This window comes from Trachemys scripta, chromosome 9 (assembly GCF_013100865.1).
Source record: "Trachemys scripta elegans isolate TJP31775 chromosome 9, CAS_Tse_1.0, whole genome shotgun sequence".
Classification (NCBI taxonomy): domain Eukaryota; kingdom Metazoa; phylum Chordata; order Testudines; family Emydidae; genus Trachemys; species Trachemys scripta.
Window position 1 is genome coordinate 2,723,959 of NC_048306.1, and position 26,166 is coordinate 2,750,124.

The window sequence follows — 26,166 nt, forward strand, 5'->3', positions numbered from 1 at the left end:
ACTGTGAGTGAACAAACTGCATAAACAAATGTGTACACATTTTACATGGAAGTATTATACAAAATAAACTAATGTTTTAACCCTCATGCTTTTATTTCCAGTATTTTTTTTTTAATGTGATGTTAAATTCTTAGAGTTTGACTAAAGGATAAAAGCAAGACTTAAGTCAAGATGTACCATCCCAAAACTAAAATACACACAAAAGTTCACAACAAAATAGCAGGTGATTCTATATTCAATGTTGAAGTAACAATCAGAGAGCTATTTATTGTTAGAATATACGCCACAAATAAAAGCCTGCCTAGATGCTTAGACTTATTGATCCGAGATGTTTTACAAATCAGTGATAACTTGAACTTTTCAAATGAAAAGTTAAAAATATTTCTAAATATGATGAAATCTGCACAATTTCTCTGCATTTCAACAAAGGAAAGACTTGACAACACCTACCATGAAAACAATAAGAAGGTAACATTTGAGGTTGTATATCTAGAAAGAAAATATAAGGTAAAATTCTGAGTGCCAATGTCATTAAATATATAACAGGGTATTTTGCCACATGGTAGTCTCATGAAAGAAATCCCACCTTATTTATCCTCATTTCTCTCACTTACATGTATGCTGGAGAAAGTGGCGATGACCTGGATGTTTTAAGCACAGGAACTGGGAATTTCCAGATAGCAGGAGAGCTCGTTTTCCATTTCAATGGCATGTTGTCACCACGGTACTACAATAACAGTAAACAGCGTTTCCATAACAGACTACCAACTAGGACTTCCATTCCACACACTACTGACACAGCAGTGGCTGCTGCTAAGAACAAGCAAGCGATTCTGCCAATGCCCTTAAACCGATGCTTCCAATCTGTAAAATAGGGCTGTGAGCATCTCCTTTTAAATCCTGCTGTCCCCTAAAGCAATATGATGATTCTATCATTCTAACTCAACAATAGTGCCACCTCGTTAGGGAAGCGTTGACTGCAGTATATGTTTAAAAAAAAAAAAAAAAAAAGACTGCACTGTGCAAACCAGCACAATGCAGCTTTATTTAATTAAACCAGCTAAGATTTTTTTTTAAAGCTATTGTAATGCTATTGTTCTACCTTAACAGGGACACTGCAGTACTGTGCTTGCAGCACTGTGCTTCATTCTGTTCCTATTAACCTGATTTCTGACCAATGGTAGCAGGAAAAAAAATGGGTTTCATATGAAAATGAAACAACATACCTACTCAGAATACACTTGTCATCCTCTGAACATTCTTCTTTTGAGCTGCAACAATACAAATGGGATATGAATCTCAGCATAGCCTTAGGCCACGGCTAATAGAGATCAGTGACTAAATTCAGCAGCCTGTTTTCCTCTTGTGCAAGCTCTGGCCAGACAATACAAAAATGCCATTATAGAAAAAGCCCATTGCAAAAATGCCAGTCCTTCTAATCCATAGTTAGGGAGGCAAAATGTAAGAATAAGTATAAATTGCTGCAGATTTCTGCATGCTCTTCTAATAGCTTCTGGTTCAGGTTGCTCTATTCTTATTTCCATGAAGGATGAGCAAAATCTCATGCATTTTACAACATGCTGTGGGAACACGAATATCACTCTGTCTTCTGCAGTAGAGAAGCACAGAATAGCAAGCTGTTAATAGCAGTCTTTCTAGGGACGCTATCAACAGTCTAATTCATTGCCCCCCTCCCCCCACCTCCCCCCAACAGCTCACAAATTGCCTGAAATACTGACGAAGCAGCCGGTCATGCAGGTGTCCATCAGGGACCACTCTGCAGCTCTGTGGTCTGTTTGGTGCCCTCCAGGGGCTGATGACTGACAGGGATGCTTAAAAGGTGAGCTGCTAAAAACCAGACATTTAGGCACTGTATGAAAATTATTTTGCATAAGGAGTTTATGTACCTAGAAAAAGCACAAACACAAAAAATCCTATTTTACTGAAATCATTGTTTAATATTTGTTTTACGGATACTACCACATAACACCTTATTTAAACCAATGTTAGTATTGGCAGGGTAGGCTAAACTAATATATTTAGAATACTGATGGTACAGACTCCAAAGTAGTCTCTTTTATATGTGGCATCATGCTACTTTGCCAAGCTAGTTATTCTGGTTATCAGCAAGGCTTTATTCTTTCCCAGCACACTAACAGCCTCTTCAGATATACTGGGAAAAGACAGAAACAGTGCTAGTGTTTACATTTATCACTAGTATCTCTGCCAGGCTTTTCTGTACATTTCTCAAACATTCTAGCAGTGCTTGGAAGCACTATTGTAAAGAGGCTGTTAACACATCCATTACAAATCTTTATTTTCAAATTTATAACTACTCTAAGAATCTGTTCTAAACTAAAACTTAGCACTGCATGTCTTTACAAGTTTTCCCCAAAATGGCACTGGGCAGTTTAAAGTTACAGTAGCATAAACACGGGACATAAACTAAAGCAGTTTTGGGAGTTCATTATTCTAATTCAAAAACACTTTGCACTTACTCGGCAAGCAATTAAGAGGCTAAACTCTTAGTATTTTGAAAAAAATGTACACTGGCGACAGTGTGAAACTGGCAAAAGTTATCCAGATGTACTTGCTGAATATGGAAGAATGAGATTTATGTTCTGTAATCCTATAGAAAAAACTAAAGTCTTGCAAGCTGCAAGCATTCAATTTTAGCTGATGGGAGTCTGTCAAAATAAGACACATGCGTAACAACAGGCCCTATTTTTTTTTAAGACTATAGTTATGTACTTGTATACACACAGACACACTTACCACCAATGCACAGAAAAGACTGATTTGCATACATACAACTAGATAGATTAGATCTTGCCCTACCTGAATCCATGTTTTAGCATTCTTTTAAATTAGAAAAAAAAAGTCATTGGATATTTGCTAACACAACCACATGGAAGAAACTAGACTTAAAAAAAAAACTGTATAGCAAGAATAATGTAAGTTAATGTATACAGCCTTAAAGCACAACAATACAATGTTCTTAAGCCCCACCTTATGCTTAATGTCTATGTAGCGGGGTGGTCACCCCACTCTGCCCTGAAGGGCTTAAAACAGCCCTGGGAGAGGGCTGTGTCTGGAAAAAGGCTAGGCTAATTAGGGGAAGCAGCCACAGGGGGGCCACACCCCAATCAGATCACAGCTGGCCCTATAAGAGGGCTGAGGGCCAGAGGCTGTAGAAGAGACACTCTCTCTCTAGCTTGTGGAGAGAGAGAGAAGGACCTGACTGCCTGGGAAGCTGAGGAGGGTACCTAGGGTGGAGCAGTGCTGGGGAAGGGCAGAGAGAGCTGGGGAGCTCCAGCCTAGCAAAGCTCCGGGCTGCAGGCCAAACTAAGGGCCCACAAAAGGGCACTGGGGCTGCAGAGGTTCAGCCCAGAGATAGGCAGAGGCAGCTGGTCAAACCCCCCTTGCCGACGATGAGTGGTTTACAGACTGCGTCTGCCCCAGGGAGCAGGGGCTAGATGGTGACTGGCAGTAGCCACTGAGGTAAAGTGGGGATAGGGGGTTGGGGGCTCCCTTTGGAGAGGAGATCCAGGGTGAGGGGGTACGGCAGTGGGCAGAACCCCTGGGCAAAGGGCACCGGGTTCTGGGAAGGACACGGGGCCAGCAGCAGGCGAGACACTGGCCTGTGGAGGACGCTCTGGGCTGGAAGAGCTAATTCCCGAGATGACCAGCAGGAGGCGCGGCGCCAGTGAGTCCTCACCCCACCACAGTATACTATGGATTTTTTCTCTGAATGTAGAAAGGTTTAGTTGTTCCTGCAATATCTAAAAACAAGAGGACTAAAGAGTTTCTGTTTATGGATTAACAGAAAATACTAAAAGCCAATAAACAGACTAATTTAAAAAAACCAACAACAATGGCCTCAAGATGTCATCTGTGTCACGCTCTGGCTCAGCCAGTATAAATGTACACAAGTAATTCAGCCAGTCCCTTATACCTGAACTAATATTTGCAATTACAGGGGCTTTGATGAAACCAACCTCTTGCCAAAGAGCAAGAATGCACTGATCAGCTCTGACCCCTCTAAGTTAAACCAATGAACAGAACCACCTAAGAACTTGATTAACTATACTCGTGTTTTGTGTTTCTTTAATTTTGAAGCATTTTAGACTAATCCATTATTGTACATTAAAAGGTAATAGGATTATAATAGTGCTGATTAGTAATAGTGTCATAATACACTGCCATTAGCATTTTTAAAAACATACCAATTCCATCCTCTGTTTGAAAATGCTGTTTTATCCAGCATGTTGAGGGAATGGGGGGGTGCCAATGCTTGTTAACTAAGAGGGAGGGAGTTTGGGTGCAGGGGAGGGGGAGAGGAGTGTGGGCTGGGGATTGGGAGGGCATGCGGGTCACGGGCTCTGGGAGGGAGTTTGGGTGTGGGAGGGGGCTTGGGGCAGTGGGTTGCGGTGCAGGAGGAGGTGCCGGATCCAGGGGGTGCTCACCTGGGGTGGCTTCCTGCAAATGGTGACCTTTCACGGCTGCTTCTACACGGCTTTATGTGCTGCCTCCGCTCGCAGGCGCTGCCCTCACAGCTCCCATTGGCGGCAGTTCCCATTGGCTGCAGTTCCCAGCCAATGGGAGCTGTGGAGGCAGCGCTCGGGGCAGGGTCTGTGCTTAGAGCCACCTGCCGTGCCTCCACCTAGGAGCAGCCGGGACAGGTCGCCTCTTGCAGGTAGCCACCTGAGGTGAGTGGACCCCGGATCCAGCACCCCGCAACCCAAACCCCTGCCCCGAGCTCCCTCCTGTACCCAAACTCCCTCCCAGAGCCCACACTCCACACCCTTTCCCACGCCACAACTGGGCACCTGCCGACCCCGTGCCAACCAGACTATAAACCGGAATTTCAATGAAGATCAGAAATGCTGGTTTAGAGAGCTTTCCGGTTGGTGAAGTGCTGGATAAAACGGCTTTTACTGTACTTGTTTTTCGTTTTTTTCCACCCAATTTCTCTGTTCTAAAAAAAATTTGTGCACTTCAAACCCCATTTTCCATTTTAAACCTGTTAGAACATCAGAGTCAAAAAGACTAAAAAAATAAATACTTTGCTTTAAACTAAATTTAGAAACCCAACTTCAAATTTAAAAAAAATTGGGATTGTGTGTTCTAGAGCTATTAAAATGCTGAACTGACAGGAACTATCACGAAAAGCTATTTTAATCAACAAAAACTGAAGTAGAACTAAAGCTCAAAAGGCATTTCCATCAAAGACATGAAACTCAAATGTGATCTTCACTTCACAACCAGCATTTTAAATTGAGGTGTCAAGACACAAGCCTAGACACTGAAAGAGACCAACCAATGTTACTTAACACTTTTAGTCAGGATCCCTAAAAGCTTTACAAAATGTTAGCATACCATTTTCCTTACCCATCATCTCCCTGCCCCACTAGGGTGACCAGACAGCAAGTGTGAAAAATCAGGACAGGGGTTGGGAGGTAATAGGAGCCTATAGAAGAGACCCAAAAATCAGGACTGTCCCTATAAAATCAGGACATCTGGTCACCCTACGCCCCACTCTCAGCCTTTCCCCCAGGCCTCTCCCTTTTCCTTCCTACAATCCATCTAACTGTACCTACCTTTGGTTTTTTGAAGAGCTGGCCCATTACCTTGACAATAGTTTATTATATTACAATCAGCTGATAAACATGATTTTTTTTAAGCTGTACAACTGAAAGTTAATATTGTTCAATTCTAAGTAAAGCAAATTAACTCCCGCTGTTGTGCCTGGGTATTAGAGCATGAACTCGAGTCCTATTGAAGCCAATGGAAATATGTGTATTCTCACTGCAAGGATGCTAATAACATGCAAAAACATTTAAAATATTATGGAAAGAGTGGGCATGTGAACTAGGTAGTTCTTCTCTTAAAACGTCAGCATATCAACAGGCCTCTGCTCTGCATTAGGAACTAAGTCTCATTTAGCAGGGTGTTTTTGTTTTAAAAACTGAATGAGAGAAGAAATAAAAAGCAAAAGGAGCTGTAATTTATTACTGAGAATTAAGCAAGGATATTTTGATTGTATTTTGAACTGAAAAGATCACAAGTTATCCAGAAAAGAACTTTTACAAAATAAATAAATAATCTCTCAAAGACACTGAATGTAGGTGCCAATATATTATTAAAGCAGTAGTGCTTCTAGATTACTCTGACATATTTCTGTTCACTTCCTGAAGAGTGTACGTCTACAAAAGTTACTTTGAAAGATGATTAATACTTTCAGATATGCTTGGCTGCCCTAAATAAAAACAAAAACATGAGGAACAATCGAGAGTGGAGAAGAGTATGCTGAGAGTGGGGAGAGTAATACAAAAGTGATTTGTAGCCTACTCTTAGTGCTGTCAAAACACTATTATGGGACAAGCTTCGGTCTCTATAGCAATGTAAGCAGAGCTACTGCTAAAAAAAGGAAAAAACAAATCCTTAAATATTAAAAGTGAAGCATCAGTCAGACTTCCATTCAGGGTATGCATCACATGTTTAACCATGAAATACTGCAGCTTTTCACCCACACTTTCAGTTTTCCCACATAAACTAGACATTTACTGCAGCAAATTCTTCAGCAACAGTTTAGGATGCGCTATGTACTGTTATAGCTGTGGCAGTCCCAGGATTAGAGAGTCAAAGTGGGTAAGGTAATATTTTTCATTGGACCATGTCTCCCTCACCAACAGAAGTTGGTCCAATAAAAGGTATTAGCTCACCCACCCTTGTCTGTCTAGGATGCACCATGTTAGAGAAAGCAACTTTGCAGCCACTTACATATAGCAGATCCCCTTTATCTGACAAGGAAATTTTACTTCAAAGAATAAAAAGTCATTCTCCTCCAACACCTCCCCCCCCCCCCCCCCCACACACACACCCCACTGGAAAAGAATATTTATTTGGAGATTTTCCTCATCTGGTTTTCAGACTAGCAAAATATATGACATTCAACTAACTGAACTGCGATAACAGTTGGTTCTCTGGAAACTAACCAAGTTAACTAATAAGCTGCAGCATTACCAGTGTAAGTATTATGTGGATTACACGTGTTTTTCAAAAAACAAAACAAAATAAAAACATTTTTCAATTGTAATGGCATGTTAATAAGGCAAACCTTTTACACTTTAATAGCTCAAGGAATTTCTGAATACACTGCAGGCAGCAACACTTTGATTGTAAAAAATCTATTTAATACAAGACAGTCAGAGACGTAACCTTTTAAAACAAGCAAAATAATTTTTCCAAGTCATGTAACCAGACACCAGAAATGGTGACAAAAAATTGCACTGCATGTTTGTTATTCTAGAAGATAGTCAGCATTTGGAAGAATTATTTGAACAAGCGTTCTGAATGTATTAATATAGGTTATATTATAACTATGCATAATGATTAGAGAAGTTATTTCTGTAAATGTTCCCCCAACAAGTATTTCCAGTTGAGAGAGCATTTTACTGAACCATCAAAGTCTGTCTTATTTTCTTAAATATCTTGCTATTACTTGAATTTTGTTTTGACATAACATTCAAAAGCAATACGATCTGATTTTGGACTCTCCATTTTCACATCTAATTTTAATCAGGTTAAAAGAAAAATCTTCCCACAATTATGACCGAAATTTTAAGGAAAGTTTATAGCAAGCTTTAACTTAAACTTCAAACTTAACACCACACCTCTCCCTAAAATGAGGAGCTGGTGGTCGTGGTATATGGAGGAGAAAGGTTCTCGAGGCCCAATTTAGGCTGCTAGGTAAGAGATTGAAGTCCAGGACCTCCATGTCAGCACTCTCTAAAATGCTTCCAGTTCCACATTCAGGGCCAGTTAGACCGGCAGAACTGCAGAGTCTCAACAAATGGATGAGACAATGGTACAGGGAAGATAGTTTTAGGTTTATTATGAACTGGGGAACCTTTTGGGAAAGAAGGAGCTTACAGAGGAAGGATGGGCTCCACCTAAACCAAAACAGAACCAGATTGCTGGCTTGTAAAATTAAAAAGGCTGTAGAGGAGTTTTTAAACTAAGGGCTGGGGGAAATCCAATAGAGACAGAGAGCACACAGTTCAGACAGAGACATCCCTTAGCGAAGGATCTATTAACAAGGATTTTCTATATCCTAGTTAGGAGGAGAGGATAGAAGCAAAGGTAGGAATTGAATAGAAACAGTCAAATGAAAGAGTCCCATTCAATTACATCCCATAATGGCAGACAGCTAAAAAGCAACAAATACTATAAATATTTGTATGCAAATGCTAACTACTAAGATGGCTGAACTTGAGTGCCTGGTATTAAATAAGGATACTGATATAATAGGCATCCCAGAAACTTAGTGGAATGATGATAATCAATGGGCCACAGTAATAACAGGGTACAAAATATATAGGAATGATAGAGTAGCTCGTGCTGGTGAGGAAGTGGCACTATATTTGAAAGAAAGCATAAAGTCAAATATAGTAAAAATCTTAAATTAATTATATTGTACCATAAAATCTCTATGGATAGTAATTCCATGCTTGAATAAGAAGAATATAGCAGTAGGGATATACTACCGACCACCTGACCAGGATGGTGATTCTGAAATGCACCAAAAGATTAGAGAGGCTATAAAAATAGAAAAATCAGTAATAATGGGGGATTTCAACTATCCCTACATTGATTAGTTATGTGTCACCTCAGGATGGGATGCAAAGATAAAGTTTCTAGACACCATTAATGACTCTTTTTTGGAGCAGCCAGTCCTGGAACTTGCAAGGGGAGAAGCAATATTTGATTTAGTCCTAAGTGACGCATAGGATCTGGTCCAAGAGGTGAATCTAGCTGAACAGCTCTGTAATAGGGAGCATAATATAATTAATTGTAACATCCTTCGCTGGGGGGCGGGTGGAAAGAATACCAAGGAGCCCACCAGAAGCATTTAACTTCAGAAATGGGAACTACACAAAAATGAGAGAGCTAGCTAGCTAAATGGATATTAAAAGGTGCAGTCCCAAAAGTGAAATGCCTACAAGCTGCATGGAAACTTTTTAAAAACATGATAATAGGGGCTTAAATTAAATGTATACCCCAAATTAAAAACATAATAAGAGGACTAAAAAAGTGCACTATAGCTAAACAACAAAGTAAAAGAAGTGCTTAGATGCAAGGCATTCTTTAAAAATTGGAAGTAAAATCCTGCTGCGGAAAACTGAAAGGAGCATAAACTCACGCAAGTCAAGTGTAAAAGTATAATTATGAAGGCCAAAAAAACTTTAAGAACAGCTAGAAAGAGACAAAAACTAACAGCAAAACTATTTTTAAGTACATCAGAAGCAGGAAGCTTGACAAACCACCGGTGGGGCAACTGGGCGATCAAATGTAATAAAAAAGCACTCAAGGAAGACAAGGCCATTGTGGAAAAGCTAAATGAATTCTTTGCAGTGAAGACCGATGCAGAGGATATGAGGGAGATTCTCACACCTGAGCCATTCTTTTTAGCCATTCTTTCACCTGAGAAACTGTCCCAGACTGAGGTGTCAATAGATGCGGCTTTGGAACAAATTGATAAGTTATACAGTAGTAAGTCCCTAGGACCAGATGATATTCACCCAAGAGTTCTGAAGGAACTCGTATATGAAATTGCAGAACTACTAACTGGTATGTAACCTAAGATTTAAATCAGCCTCTGTACCAGATGACTGAGGGTTGCTAATGTAACACCAGCTTTTAAAAAAAGGCTCCAGAGGCAATCCTGGCAACAGAAAAGGCTTAAAAAATGATTAAGGAAATGGAACATATATGGAAAACATTAAAGAGACTGGAACTTTTCAGTTTAGAAGAGATGACTGAAAGGGGACATCATAGATGTCTACAAAATCACGTATGGTGTGGACAAAGTGATTAAGGAAGCATTATTTACTCCTTCACGTAACACAAAAACCAGGGGTCACCCAATGAAATGAATAGGCAGCAGGTTTAAACAAACAAAAGGAAGTACTTCTTCACACAACGCACAGCCAACCTGAACTCATTGCCAGGGGATGTTATAAAGAGCAAAACTATAATGCGGTTCAAAAAGGAATTAGTCAAGTTCATAGAAGCTAGATCCATCCGTGGCTATTAGCCACAACAGTTAAGGATGCAACCCCATACTTTGGGTGTCGCCAAGCCTCTGATGGTCAGAAGCTGGGAATGGATCACTCGATGACTGCCTGTTCTACTCATTCCCTCGGAAGCACTTGGCATTAGCCACTGTCAAAAGACAGGATACTGGGTTAGATGGACTATTGGTTTGACCCAGTATGGCTATTTTAATGTATTTATATCACAGGTACACCTCTACCCCGATATAACGCTGTCCTCAGGAGCCAAAAAATCTTACCGCATTATAGGTGAAACCGCGTTATACTAAACTTGCTTTGATTCGCCGGAGCGCGGCTTTACCACATTATAGCCGAATTCGTGTTATATCGGGTCGCATTATGTCGGGGTAGAGGTGTATAAACAAAATTCAGTTTTACTTGGTCACAATGCTTCTTACAGAAGAGCAATAGGTAAAATAATTTCTTCATAAGTCACTTTCTTTTACTTTTTAGTAAAAAAAGGTAAGCACATTCCCCCTTCACCCTCTTTTAATCTCAGTCCAGCGACTATACTGGTGAACGGCAGCTCAATAAGAAATGCTCTTGCTTTCAATTAGCATTAAAAGCGTTCAGAGTAGTATGCTCATTTTCCAGAGCAGCATGCATATATTTAACTGTTTCCAAAGCACTCTGAGCGCTCAACACACATACATGGAAGCCAGATTGACAGTGCTGCAAGTAATTGGTCCAAAGCAACAGTTCATTTTATGAGATCAATCTGTGAACTACAAGGGATTTATATGAAAGTTACAACTTCTCTGTAGCTGTTATAGTCTATTGGCCAAACAATTCTATTTACTAAAGCTTGCCTAAACACATTCACCCATTATACCAGAATGATCCCAAAATATTAAAGAGTTCAATAATTAAGAGGGAGACAGAGGTGAGTGTTGGTCAGTTAGAAATGGGATAGTGTCCTGCAGATGTTAGTTTTCATTCCCTTTTTCTGGATCTTTTCTCTGTTTACCTTATTTTTTAAAATGGAAGTCAAATTATAATTGATGATACATTTCCTCTTTAATCTTACTTGCTTTTGGCCAATTTTAAACAGAAATTAGATATGAGTTAGAGCAGCCGGGTCAACAGAAGAATCTACACCAGGGCTTAGCTTGGAATAGCGACCTTACTCAACGGTGTGGATTTTTCACCCCTGAGTGCTGTAGCTATATCAACCTAGGTTTTAAATGCAGACAAGATCTAACACCTTAATTTAGCTAGTCAAGGTCATCCTGGGGAAAATATGCATTAACTCACCACAACCTAATCTCCATCTCTTCTAATCAGACAAAGCCAGAGTGGCTGCAGCCAATGTGATAACATCCTAGGCTATATCATTTGGGGTACCAATAGTAATATAACACACAGCACTTTCTGCGACTTTCTAAAGATGATTGAAGAAGCCGCATCTGCCTGGATTGTGGCAGTCCATTCTATCATTGACAAATATTTAACAGAGAGAGAATGTGGATGAGGTAATATCTTTTACAAGCTTTTGAGCCTGTCTCTCTCATCAACAGAAGTTGGTCCAATAAAAGATATTACCTCACCCACCTTGTGTCTCTGATATTCTGGGACTGACACAGCTACCGTTACACTGCAGATATCTAACAAGCAGACTGCTTCAAAACAGGGCTGTAACCAATCCATAGTTTCATCTAAGTACCCAACAGATTTTGCAGTTAAGAAGGATTAAGAGGTCTATAAGCATGTTCATTAAACTATTAGAGGGCCAATTTTAGGCATAAATTATTAGGAATCCAGACCAGATCCAGTGTCTTGGTCATCAATTTATGAATGGATAAGCAGCTCTTAATGTCTGACAAAGATGGGCTGAGAGGAACCCTGCTGAGTCCCCAGGAAAGTCTGGTAATCAACACATGTAATGAGGCAAACCCAGTCCTCCAACAATACCTTCCAGGGAGCCCCAGTTCAAAGGCACAACCCCCCTCCACCTGATAGTGATGGGGAGCAGATGAAGTTACTACCAAAACTGTCAGGAACAGTATCCCTGATGATGACACAACACAGCTTGTTGCTGAACTCTGACTTTATCCTCACGCACAATTATTTCAAATTTGGTGACAATATATACCTCCAGACCAGTGGCACCGCTATGGGCACCCACATGGCCCCACAACATGCCAACATTTTTATGGCTGACCTGGAACAACGCTTCCTCAGCTCTCGTCCACTCACGCCCCTTCTCGACCTACGCTACATTGATGACATCATCATCTGGACCCATGGGAAGGAGACCCTGGAAGAATTCCACCATGATTTCAACAGCTTCCACCCCACCATCAACCTCAGCCTGGACCAATCCACACGGGAGGTCCACTTCCTAGACACCACAGTACAAATAAGCGATGGCCACGTTAACACCACCCTATACCGAAAACCCACCAACCGCTACGCCTACCTTCATGCCTCCAGCTTCCACCCCGGACACACCACACGATCCATCGTCTACAGCCAAGCGCTAAGGTACAACTGCATCTGCTCCAACCCCTCAGACAGAGACCAACACCTACAAGATCTTCACCAAGCATTCTCAAAACTACGATACCCACACAAGGAAATAAAGAAACAAATCAACAGAGCCAGATGTGTACCCAGAAGCCTCCTGCTACAAGACAGACCCAAAAAAGAAACCAACAGAACTCCACTGGCCATCACCTACAGTCCTCAGCTTAAACCTCTCCAACGCATCATCAGTGATCTACAACCCATCCTGGACAATGATCCCTCACTTTCACAGACATTGGGAAGCAGGCCAGTACTCGCCCACAGACAACCCACCAACCTTAAGCATATTCTCACCAGCAACCACGCATCGCACCATAACAACTCTAACTCAGGAACCAACCCATGCAACAAACCTCGATGCCAACTCTGCCCACATATCTACACCAGCAACACCATCACAGGACCTAACCAGATCAGCTACAACATCACCGGCTCATTCACTTGCACGTCCACCAATGTTATATATGCCATCATGTGCCAACAATGCCCCTCTGCTATGTACATTGGCCAAACTGGACAGTCACTACGCAAGAGGATAAATGGACACAAGTCAGATATCAGGAATGGCAATATACAAAAACCTGTAGGAGAACACTTCAACCTCCCTGGCCACACAATAGCAGATGTAAAGGTAGCCATCTTACAGCAAAAAAAACTTCAGGACCAGACTCCAAAGAGAAACTGCTGAGCTCCAGTTCACTTGCAAATTTGACACCATCAGATCAGGATTAAACAAAGACTGTGAATGGCTATCCAACTACAGAAGCAGTTTCTCCTCCTTTGGTGTTCACACCTCGACTGCTAGCAGAGCACCTCACCCTCCCTGATTGAACTAACCTCGTTATCTCCATACTGATTTATACCGGCCTCTGGAAATTTCCATTACTTGCATCTGAAGAAGTGAGGTTCTTACCCATGAAAGCTTATGCTCCCAATACTTCTGTTAGTCTTAAAAGTGCCACAGGCCCCTCTGTTGCTTTTTACCAAAACTGAGATAGTAGTCTGAGTTGTCTGGAGACAGGGAGAAGGAAGAACATTATACATGTGTGAAAGTGAGATGTAAGTGAATGAAAATCCAAATATAATCTCAGATTGCTCCTTCACTCCTACTCCTTGTCTGTGTGTTGATATCTGAAAAACCTGAGGGCATGCGTGCACACACACCCGCCCCCTCAGTTCCCTGTGGTTGCTAGAAAGTAGGAGCATTTTGTTCTCCCACCCAAAGCCTCTTCCTTGCTATGAAGACAATAATGGGAGGGTATCCACTAATCTATCCTTCTATTCTGCTTCCCCCTCTTCAGTGAACAGCTCCAGTGATTGCTAATAATGTTCCCAAACTGCAGCAAAGTGGAGCTAGCCTAATTTTCATCAATTTCACCACTCCCATATTCCCAAGAGCAACACTGAAAACTGACAACATGGTTAGTTTTCACAAGTTCCTGGGGAAGCCATAGGCAGCAGCAGAGGCACTAGACCAGTCTGTAGATTGAAGATGATGTATACTCTCTTCATGTCTGGAAGAGCAGCTTTGCAACCTGTGCAACAATTTTTTTTTAAACAAAAGCTTAGATTCTGCAGAAGTTGATGGCACTCATCCAAAGGTGCCTATTCACCACAGGAAAGTTGATTTCACAAACCCTGTTGTAGCTCTTACTGTAAGTACCCATTATGGACACTTTACCAAAGATCACAGAAAACCAATGAACATATCCATACTAAACAGAGTTAGGACATTCTTGCAGATATTGCTCATTAAGAGATCTGTTTGAACAAAGTATATTATTTCATTCATTTTAAATGTCTAATTAAGAAAAGAAATAAAATGCTTTAACGTGCAACTGATGGCTTTGATAGATTAATGTTTTAAGTGCACAAAACTGACTAACCAGTTTACTCTCACTAAAAAGAAAATCTAGCAAATTTCACAGTATATTCTTTGTACATGTGAAAAAATTATGTCTTCAGAACTGATGGCTCAGTTTATCCTGAAACATGTAATTATCTGTACTCATGTTCCACATTGGAGATACTTATTACCAAATTTCAAAAACAGTCCTGAATACAAAAGGAAATTTAATTCAGTAACTATGAAAGAAAAGAATTAAGAGTTATATTTTCTGAAAAGCTTCAAAATCAAACTAAAATCAACAAGGAAGATGCATATTCAAAGATGCTAGCTATTTTGGTATTGCACACAAATTTGTTATGGCAAAAATTTATTCATTAACTCATTTCCAAAAGTAAATTTAAAATGGCAGTTTTGATGTATGCACTTAGTATTCTTGCCTTATTTATTTAGCAAAAATTACATTAAATAACTAGATGGCAACTTAGCTACGGAGGTCAGATGTCAAAGGAAAGAATTACTGCTAATGAACAAAAAATTCTGGTAGCATTAGTGAGGATATAGTAAAAAATAAAGTGATATACCTAAATAGAACTTGGATACTTAATCTCTCTGGATTCCACTCAAGTGTTATGGATTTCAGTAGTGATTCCATAGCTGAGATTAGAGTGGGGATTTAACACCTTTATATGGAAAAATTGCGCACCAATCAGCATGAAAAATAAAGCACTGAATCTAATCTAAAAATCTAATTTTTCAGAAGAGTTAGAAGTAAATCAGTACTATAACAAACAAGTACATGTTGCTGTAAAACTAGATGTGTAAAGCCCAAGAAACTCTGCAAAGAACGTTTTGTAGTTCGCACTAGTTATCTAAGGATGGCTTATCTTCAGTGGAAAGTTTGCTCTGTAGTAGATGAAATAAAGACTCTGATGTAAGCACCAGCCAGTTGGCATTTATCCTAGATGGGTCAGTCAAATTTAGATAGTCTCTGAAAACACCTATGTAGTGAGAGTGAACCCCTGCACCCATGAAATTCACTGGGTCATTTTTCTATCTTTCGAAGTCTTGAGGACAAACCTATGCTTATTTTACCAAGAAAACACAAAGGCATAAAGTATAAAGTTACAAACACAAGTTTGTACAATGAACAGTACAAATAGCAGATGGCGAGTGCACCCCTAGGAACATTTACTGCCCATTAGGGATTATTTATCATTTAATTAATAGAAACTTCCATACACATTTACTTTCCATATGCTATTATTCCATACTAGTTATTAAATTTACAAAGTATTCTTAAGTTATTTAAAATACTGACTGTTGTAAATAAAATTTAGAAATGTTGATGAAATATTTGATGCTGGAGATGTTAACTCTGCTATTTTGCAGAAAATATTAATTTATTTTGGCTTTATGAAAGGTTTATGCTACCTCACAATGAAAATGATTTTCATTTTTATGAATATTAATCTTCGCAGTATACACTGTCTATATCATAATAGTCTTTCTAAAATCCAGGGTACAGCTATGTCTAAAATCCAGATAGCTTGAACATTAATCTTCAAAAATTTACTATTGTTGTAAAATGTACTTCCATATTAATAGTAATTTGTACTTGCATGCCACCTTCCATTTGAAGAGCTTGAAGCACCTAAACTCACCTGTAATGCAGGCAAGTATTTTAGTCTCATTTTATAGATTGGAAAATAAGAAGTGTTTAAATGACTTGCTCAAGGTAAGACGGGAAGTATGTAGAAGAATCTAGGAGAGAATCTAGGTCTCCCAATTACCTATGCTTGTGACAAGAATGCCCTTCCTTCCATCTTATGAGTCAAACAGAAATGCAAATAAGTTATAAAAATAAAGAGGTGTCCTATTATAGAGAAATCACATTTCAAAAGCGACCAGAACGTATGTATCTTTATAATCTGTCCCTTAAATATGAAGGCTAAACTGGTATGACTTCCTTCAGATCTAAACTTTAAATATTTGAATATGGTTAGCTGTGCCAAACACTTGAATGCTAGTAGCCACTGTATTTTCTATCCTGTAACTCTTGTTCACTCTTTAAAAGTCTTTAAAAAAATCAGTTATGCCACCCTCTGGTGACTATGTGAACTAACCAGCGTATCTAACAGAAATTAGTCCCATAAAAATTACTCACTCATCTTGTTTCAGCATACCTAACACTCATTTTCACAAGTCCCCATGTCAATGGGGAAACTACAATACAAAGTCAGATCAGATTTTAAAATAAGAGGATAATGTAACCAAATTCGTTTTTTCTTTTGTAGATCTGAACAAGTTCACCAACTATATTTCAGGGAAGTTTATATATTTTCCTGCTCCATGCCAAGTACAGGTAGGCATCATATGACCACTGTCATTCATGATCAGGGAGCAAACACTGCCGCATACAGAACAAGCTGTAGTCAGCAGAAATGCTCTGCTGTAAGTCCCGTTTAGAAAGTGTTACAATAATCAAGCCTTGTGACACAAGTCACCTATTGCCATTGTAAAGTCACTGCATTGTGCATGTACAGCTATGTGTTTTCAGACATTCATAACATTTGATAATTGCTTTTTTGCAGTTTAGCAAAGGATCTACTATTCATTAGGGACTGCCATGCTACATTTCAGGCTTCAAAGCTTAGACTCAGTAGAGACCAGCTTAAATTCAGATATATTCAGCACTTCCATGAGTCTAGATTCTGGGATCGCTTGAAGGCTGAAGCCTTTGAAGTCTTCCAGTCCATTTTCACATGGCATTTCACAGGAAGCATGAAAGGATGGCAGAAGTGCTATTCGATGTTCTGTCCAGGGTCTGGTTGCTGGTGAAGACATCCATGAAATCTTATAGCTGAGCCAGACATACTCTATTCCAAGGGTCTCAAACTCAAATGACCATGAGGGCCATATGAGGACTAGTGCATTGGCCCAAGGGCTGCATCACTGACATCCCCCCTCGTTGCCCCCGGCCCCGCCCCCACTCCACCCCTTCCATGAGGCCCCACCCCTGCCCCATCTCTTCTCCACCTCCTCCCCCTCCCTCCTGGAAAGGGCTAAGCGCCACTAACAGTAATGCACCTCACTCAAAAGGACAAAACACACACAGTTAGATTTACTTCTGTTAAAGCCCCCCCACTGCACTGGGCTGCACCATGACTCCACCCCTGCTCTGCCTCTTCCAGGGGTGGCAGGTTTGTAGAAATTTTGGTAGTGCCCAGAACCTGCCCCCCCAAAACTCCGCCCCCACCTACCTACAGCTCTGGGAGGGAGTTTGGGTGGGGGAGGGGACTGCAGGCTCTGGGATGGAGTTTGGGGATAGGAGGGGGTCCAGGAGTGAGGGCTGTGGGGCTGGGGATGAGGGGTTTGGGGCATTGGAGAGGCTCAGTACTAAGACAGAAGGGAAGGGGAAGGGGAAGGGCAGTGCCCTGGCCTTAGTGGAGGGGGGCACTAGGACCCTGCGGCAGCAGGTGATGCTGGAAGCCTGCAGAGTGGAGTGGAGTCAGCGTGAGCTGCAGGCTCTCTGGGCAGTGAGGGGGCAGCAAGTGAGCCCGGGGGACACTCGGGGGAGACGCGTGGGGGTGGCAGGCGGGGCCGGGGGAGAGACCCAGCCCCAAACATTGGGGAGCAGGGAGCTTAGCTGCCATATAAAATAACTCGGGGGGGGGGGGAGAGCACAGGGAGCTTGGCGGGCCACAGGGAAGAGCTCCGTGGGCCACTGAGTGTTTGAGACCCCTACTCTATTCCAAACTATAGGATATAGCAGTCACACTTCTCTGTAAGAGCCATCGCCAATTACACACACAACATTTGTTAAGCAGCAATAAGTTTGGTACTGTACATTGAAAACAAATAGCCAGTCCCTACCCCTTAGTGATATAGAATAAAAAAAAGTTTGCCCTGAGACATTGTAAGCACTGGTAATATAACCCTCCACCCCCATGGCCTCTAAAAATTTACGTATAGATTTACTACAAAATTACTGTGAATACACATCAATACACTCAGAAGCTCTTCTACAATGCATTTAGAAACACCTTGTATTTACTTTTTTCTGCCTAATGTAAATATGGTAAAGGGACTCTACCCTGTATGGGGTAAATGATTTAGGGTGTGTTCAGGGTAAATGTGCTGTCACTCTTCTACGGAGAGAAGGTAGCCCCTTCCTCTGAGAAAGTGAGAGGAGATGGCCCTGCCCTCAGAGGGAGGGGGATTGACAGCTGGAGGAGATGGAGGAGTGGGGGGGAGGGGGACAGTGGCAGGCAGAGGGGAGAATGAGAGAGAGAAACAGAGAGACTATGTAATCTGAAACAGGGAGAGAAGGCAGACAGAGGGAAACCAGGACAGAGAGAAACACAGTAAGTAAAGAGACAGATTGAACAGAACAAATATGCAGAAGAGGGTTCCTTTAGTTCAAAGTTGGCTGGTCATGTCAGTCCATCTTTGAAGGTGTGTTCCTGAGAAACAGTGAGAGGCAAAAAGACATCCTTTAAAAAGTGGACATTAAATCCTAGTGAGAAAAAAAGAAAGGAGCATAAACTCTGGCAAATGAAATGTAAAAATATAATTAGGAAGGCCAAAAAAGAATTTGAAGAACAGTTAGCCAAAGACTCAAAAAGTAATAGCAAAAAAATTTAAGTACATCAGAAGCAAGAACCCTGCTAAACAACCAGTGGGGCCACTGAACTATCGAGATGCTAAAGGAGCACCCAAGGACGATAAGGCCACTGCAGAGAAACCAAATGAAATATTTGCATTGGGCTTCACAGCTGAGGATGTGAAGAAGATTCCCAAACCTGAGCCTCTCTTTTTAGATGACAAATCTGACGAAGTGTCCCAGATTGAGGTGTCAGAGGAAGTTTTGGAACAAATTGATAAACTTAGTAAGTCATCAGGACCAGATGCTTTTCACCCAAGAGTTCTCAAGGAACTTAAATGTGAAATTGCAGAACTACTAACTCATCTGTAACCTATAATTTAAATCAGCTTCTGTACCAAATGACTGGAGGATAGTTAATATGACGCCAATTTTTAAAAAGGGCTCCAGAGGCGATCCCGGCAATTACAAGCTGGTAAGCCTGACTTCAGTACTGGGCAACCTGGTTGAAACTATAGCAAAGAACAAAATGGTCAGACAGATTAACAATTTGTTGAGGAAGAGTCAACATGTTTTTTGTAAAGGGAAATCATGCCTCGGCAATCTACTAGAATTCTTTGACAGGCTCAACAAGCATGTGGACAGAGGGGATCCAGTGGATATCGCATACTTAGATTTTCAAAAAGCCTTTGACGAGGTCCCTAAGCAAAGGCTTTTAAGCCAAGTAAGCTGTCATGGGATAAGAGGGAAGGTCCTCTCATGGATTGGTAACTGGTTAAAATATAGGAAACGGAGTACAAATAAATGGTCAGTTTTCAGAATGGAGAGAGGTAAATAGGGGTGTCCCCCAGGGGCCTGTACTGGGCCCAGTCCTATTCAATACATTCCTAAATGATCTGGAAAAAAGGGTAAACAGTGCAATGGCAAAATTTGCGGATGATCCAAAGTTGCTCAAGATAGTTAAGTCCCAGGCAAACTGCGAAGAGTTACAAAAGGATCTCTCAAAACTGGGTGACTGGGCAACAAAATGGCAGATGAAATTCAATGTGGATAAATGCAAAGTAATACACATTGGAAAACATAATCCCAACTATATACCGGTATGTAAAATGATGGGGTCTAAATTGTCCATTACCACTCAAGAAAGAGATCTTGGAATCATTGTGGATAGTTCTCTGAAAACATCCACTCAACATGCAGCAGCAGTCAAAAAACTGAACAGAATGTAGTTATCAGTGATTCACAGCCATGCTGGGAGGACATAACGAGTGGGGTCCTGCAGGGATAAGTTCTGGGTCCGGTTCTGTTCAATATCTTCATCAATGATTTGGATAATGGCATAGAGAACACACTTCTCAAGTTTGCGGACGATACCAAGCTGGGAGGGGTTGCAAGTGCTTTGGAGGATAGGATTAAAATTCAAAATGATCTGGACAAACTGGAGAAATGGTCTGAAGGAAATAGGATGAAATTCAATAAGGACAAATGCAAAGTACTTCATTTAGGAAGGAACAATCAGTTGCACACATACAATATGGGAAATGACTGCCTAGGAAGGAGTACTGCGGAAAGGGATCTGGGGGTCATAGTGGATCAAACTAAATAAGAGTCAACAGTGTAATGCTGTTGCAAAAAAGCAAACCTCATACTGGAATGTATTAGCAGAAGTGTTGTAAGCAAGACACTAGAAGTAATTCTTCCACTCTACTCCGCACTGATTAGGCCTCAACTGAAGTATTGTGTCCAGTTCTGGGCGCCATGTTTCAAGAACAATGTGGACAAATTGGAGAGAATCCAGAGAAGAGCAACACAAATGATTAAAAGTCCAGAAAACATGGCCTATGAGAGAAGATTGAAAAAATGTGGTTTGTTTACTCTGGAAAATAGAAGACTGAGGGGACATGATAACAGTTTTCAAGTACATAAAAGGTTGTTATAAGGAGGCGGGAGAAAAATTGTTTTTAACAACCTCTGAGGACAGGACAAGAAACAATGGCCTTAAATTGCAACAAGGGAAGTTTAGGTTGGACATTAGACAAAACTTCCTGTCAGGGTGGTTAAGCATTGGAATAAATTGCCTAGGGAGGTTGTGGAATCTCCATCATTGGATTTTTTAAGAGCAGGTTAGACAAACGCCTATCAGGGATGGTCTAACTAATACTTAGTCCTGCCATGAGTGCAGGGGACTGGACTAGATGACCTCTTGAGGTCCCTTCCAGTCCTATGGTTCTATGAACGATAGGTCTATCAATGGTTATTAGCCAGGATGGACAGGGATGGTGTCCCTAGTCTCTGCCAGAAGCAGGGAATGGGCGACAGGGGACGGATCACTTGGTGATTCCCTGTTCTGTTCATTCCCTCTGGGGCGCCTGGTATTGGCCACTGTTGGAAGACAGGATACTGGGCTAGATGCTCCTTTGGTCTGACCCAGTATGGCCGTTCTTACATTCTAATTGGTTCCTGATCATTTGTTCCAGTCATCCCCTATCGATTTATGTGGTCCCGGAGATCCGGAACAGGAGTACCTAAGGTCCTTCAGCAACCTTGGGTCTGGTCTGGTCTGGCCCACAAGCAAGCATCACTGGAGTTAAGTCCATCTCTTCAGGAAGTCACAAGAGATGCTTGAGGCTCAAAGACTGACTTGAGCATTAGACAGCATCCAGTAAGATATTTGGGGAAAGAGGAACCTTGAACTAAAACAACAACCTTTCATAGAGAATCAGGGTTGGAAGGTACCTCATGTAGTCCAACTCTGCTCAAAGCAGGACCAATACCAACCGTCCCCCCCCCCCGCCCCCTCCCTAAATGGCCCCCTCAAGGATTGAACTCACAACCCTGGGTTTAGCAGGCCAATCCTCAAACCACTGAGCTATCCCTTCCCCCATAGAGAACAGCCTGTGCATACAGAGATATAGATATTCTTAATTTCGAGGTTTCAGAGTAGCAGCCGTGTTAGTCTGTATCCGCAAAAAGCAGAACAGGAGTACTTGTGGCACCTTAGAGACTAACAAATTTATTAGAGCATAAGCTTTCGTGGACTACAGCCCACTTCTTCGGATGCATCCGAAGAAGTGGGCTGTAGTCCACGACACGAAAGCTTATGCTCTAATAAATTTCATCCGAAGAAGTGGGCTGTAGTCCACGAAAGCTTATGCTCTAATAAATTTGTTAGTCTCTAAGGTGCCACAAGTACTCCTGTTCTTCTTAATTTCGAGGGTTATATTTAGTTGAGAGAGAGAGAGAGATTGATTATATATATATATTCTTCATTTATGTAATGTCATTGTAGGTAGGCAGAATCCAGTTCCATTTGTTCCGGTTTAAATAAAATCCCTGGTTACATTGTTTTTTGACAACCAGTTTTTTCTTGTCTACCATTAAATAACCTTTTATACTGGTGTAACACCGCCACCGCTCACTTGCGGAGTGAATTATACCACCGTGACAGACCATTAGTAAATTTTGGGTGGTGGTTTTGGGACAGGGTGACCCTCAGATGGATTTCAAATTAGAACACAAATAACCCTACTGTGAGAGGTCAGTTGACACTAGAACACAGCACAATAGCGTAGGCAGCACACAGGCTTCTATCCGTTCATCCTCAAACCACAGCCCATTTCCACCAATATTTAAATACATTTAACAGATATGCTCATAGTAAGTGTTCAGTCTTATGGACTAAGATAAGCTTCTACTGCTTTTATCGTTGTTAACATTCCAAAGTCAACATAATTCTGGAAGAGAATAGAATTCTATTCCTTGTGCATCAGAGTAGTTGTTACAGAGCCAGATGTACCTGTGCTACTCCCATTGGAACCTGTGCAGTTGGACCGGTGTAGCTGAGGGTAGAATTAGACCTGCAAAACTTGTATTACTGATACAAGGCAAAAAGAGTCCAGCTGAACTGTCAGATTTCCGGCTGAATTTGAAAGGCTAGCAGTTTATTTTAAAAAACCTCTTACTTATAAACTGATCACGGATACAAAAACTGAGAAATATGTAATGCAACAATGGCAGCTTTACAGTCACTTTTCAGTGAAGAACCACACTTGAGATTAAAGCAATAGCCAACTTTGCAACCCAGGGCACGAGGCTCTGAAACTACTTAGTCATCAACATTCAGTCACCAATCAGAGATAAATTTATGTCTTGCACTAGTTACTAAGAAGGCGATATATAATCATATACAGAGCACTGGGGAACAAAGTGGAGAGGAGAGCACACAAAAGAAAGTAAAAATTAAAGCTATTTTCTAGCCAAGATTATAATCCTCATTTAATCAGACTGGTAGGTATGGTCTCAGGAATCTGACTGCAAGATGAGTGAAAAGAAAATTAATTCCTAAACTAGATAAATAAAATAGGCTACTGGACTATATTGGTTTAAACATAAGCATTATTAGAGAATCAGCTAATATTACATCAGCGTTTCTACAATCAATATATGTGGGTTTGTTTAGCGAATCATGACACAAGAGGGAATACAAAGAATATAATGAGTGGAGGCATGGCTCAGAGAGAGAGAAAGATGTGTTTATATTTCTAATTCAGTTACGTTATCGAGACCATTCTGCATAGAAAACAACTGCAGGCAAAAAGCTGGATCCTAGCATGAGCTTTTTTGCATTTATGAACAGTGGCAGTAACTGATTCCAGCAGAAAAATCTAATTCACTGAGGAAAAAATTCTTCAAAGCCTCACTTAAAGGTGAGCTGAAACAAACTGCTAAAATAATTGTTCAAGGACCACAACCACCAGATCAGATACTTTAACGAAAAGTAACCAGGATCTGCAAAAACTGGAATTTAGCTACTCTGCTTTGTTTCTTCTACATGGGACTATACCACCACCACCAAGCTGCACAGAAACTTATCAAATAGTCTTAAGTTACAGTGATATGTAACAGGGATGGCCAAACGTACTGACCCTCCGAGCTGCATCTGACAATCTTCAGACAATCGAGAGCCGGAGTGCACCTGTCAGGACTCGGGGCTTCAGTCCCATGGGAGGCACCTGTCGGGGCTCAGGGTTTCAGCTCCACTCCTTCTGAAGCCCTGAGCCCCAGCAGGTGCACCCCATGGGCAGAAGCCCCGAGACCTCCCTCCCCACTGGGCAGAAGCCCCTACCCCACCACCCCGCTGCAAGGCAGAGGTCCCAACCTCTCCTCACCCCCAGTCTGGTAGGTGGAGAATGGGGGAGGTGGACGCCACGAGCCACACTTTAACGGTAAAAGAGCTGCATGGTTTGGCCACCCTGATATATAATCTAATGTAGGAGGAACACAGAACCCAAACAGCTTGAAGTTCTATAGACAGGAGTAAGTTTCAAAGTGCATTTGTAATTTTAAATCTGAATTTGACTCTCCAGCTTTTGGGGGGGAGAGTTGTGGGTTTTCTTGTTGGGGTTTTTTGTTCGTTTTTATGTTCACACCTACATGTTTGGCTCTTTTAACAGCACTAAATCATAAAGTGGCTCAAGAAATCCCCCCTCACAAAGTTCTCCATCCCATCATATTCTAACCTGATAGTTCTCCTAGACTGATAGAAAGGATGAGGTTTTTGCATTTCCCATCAAGCATGAATATCATTACCCCTAAGCCATCCATCCACGGTAGATGGAGGTCTAGTCTAGCTTCAAGTTAAACCAATATAGGTGATGGCATGTTCACAGAACCGAACAGGAGAACCACACTAGTCTACACTTGGGAACTCACCCCTAACGCAGCTGCACAGTATAGAATTTTCAGTAGACTAACACAGACTGTAACAGCTGTGCTACCATGCCAAGGCAAAGCCAGCAAGCGAAGTCAGAGCCAGTTACCCAAATCTACTAGCTGGGCCGAGCTCTTATTAATGCCCTGCAACAGGACCGGGACTTATTGCTGCCCAGTTACACTGGTCCTATCAGATGAGGAAAACCAAAGCATGAATGTACTGGAGCTATGAGGGTGAAGAGGAACCCAGCCAAGAGCCATAGTCTGACAGGACAGCCAGAGAAGTGGAGCTTTACAAAGCCAGCCCAACTCCTCTCCACTTCACTTCCCGCGTTGTCTACTTCACTCCAGCCACATCCCCGTCCTTATTGGCAAATTTAAGGAGAACACTGATAAGCTTTAAACAGGGTTGCTATTCTGCCATCTTTGTCCAAAAGGGGTACTGAGAGACCTGTCAGCCTCTAGGAGGCTATCTTTAAGATGAAAATTAATACAGGAGACGCAAGGAGAACATATGAGGTTTAATACACTCGTCTCATATGCATTTCTTTTCCAGACCTCCTGCTAATAGACCTCAGGCTGCAATAGGTACCCTGAAGCAGGGCAATGAAGTAATAGGCCTTGGGAATGTGGAAACAGTGGTCTAAAAGGATAGAGATGGAAGCTAAAATTTCTCTTTTAAAATGAGATATGAAGATGGAGTGAAATTGACAGTATACCCATGGAGGAGTGGTCTTGCCAGGCCAGGGATAAAAATACATAAAAATAGTGGAACTAAAACAATCAGAATAGTATAAATAACGTCTGAAGATATGCTTTGGTGGCAACATTATGTTCAAGAAGAAATTAGGTTTCTAAATGCGGAGCATTATTATTTGTAACAGCCACAATGCAGGATGTTCAGAGTAACATATTCCTGCAAAGATACCTACACTAATTACAAATACAAAAATATGTAAAATCTTTCCTCTATAGTTTGCACTGTAGCTCACGACAAGTCAAAGTTCATCTGATAGACCCATATTGGCAAAGTCTAATAGTGCATTTGCACAACGAAGGAACATTTCTTACTTTAGAAACACACAGTCTTACATTTTCAGCACAGATTCATATATTTTAGATTCTGTAGTCTCTGCCACTCTGAACAGTTGTCTTCTAATCCTAAAGTGTGCCACACTATGCATTCAAGTGAGCTACAAACTGAATCGTAGACATCTCCTAAGTGTCTAAAAACAATGGATTCAATATTCTTAGAACAATACAGGCATACAGGAAGAAAAATATTCCTCAATGTATTCCATATGATGCAAGTACTTTTTTTTTTTTTTTTTTTTTTTTTTTTTTTTAAAAGGAGCAAC

At 41.2% G+C, this 26,166-nt stretch overlaps 1 protein-coding gene across 14 annotated transcripts in view; it reads right to left on the reverse strand.

The window, feature by feature from the left end:
- KLHL13 (kelch like family member 13) overlaps positions 1–26,166 on the reverse strand; it is a 138,831-nt gene that overhangs the window by 64,256 nt on the left and 48,409 nt on the right. For 2 of the 14 annotated variants that reach the window (XM_034781003.1, XM_034780991.1), the window contains exons 2-3: positions 1,227–1,271; positions 615–727 (exon numbers count right to left, since the gene is read on the reverse strand). The exons of 9 other annotated variants lie outside the window; for them this stretch is intronic. In XM_034781003.1, the coding sequence (XP_034636894.1) occupies positions 615–712 (98 nt within the window). In that variant the 5' untranslated portion in view covers positions 713–727; positions 1,227–1,271. 3 more of the 14 variants (XM_034781005.1, XM_034780992.1, XM_034781004.1) reach the window with 3 other exon arrangements.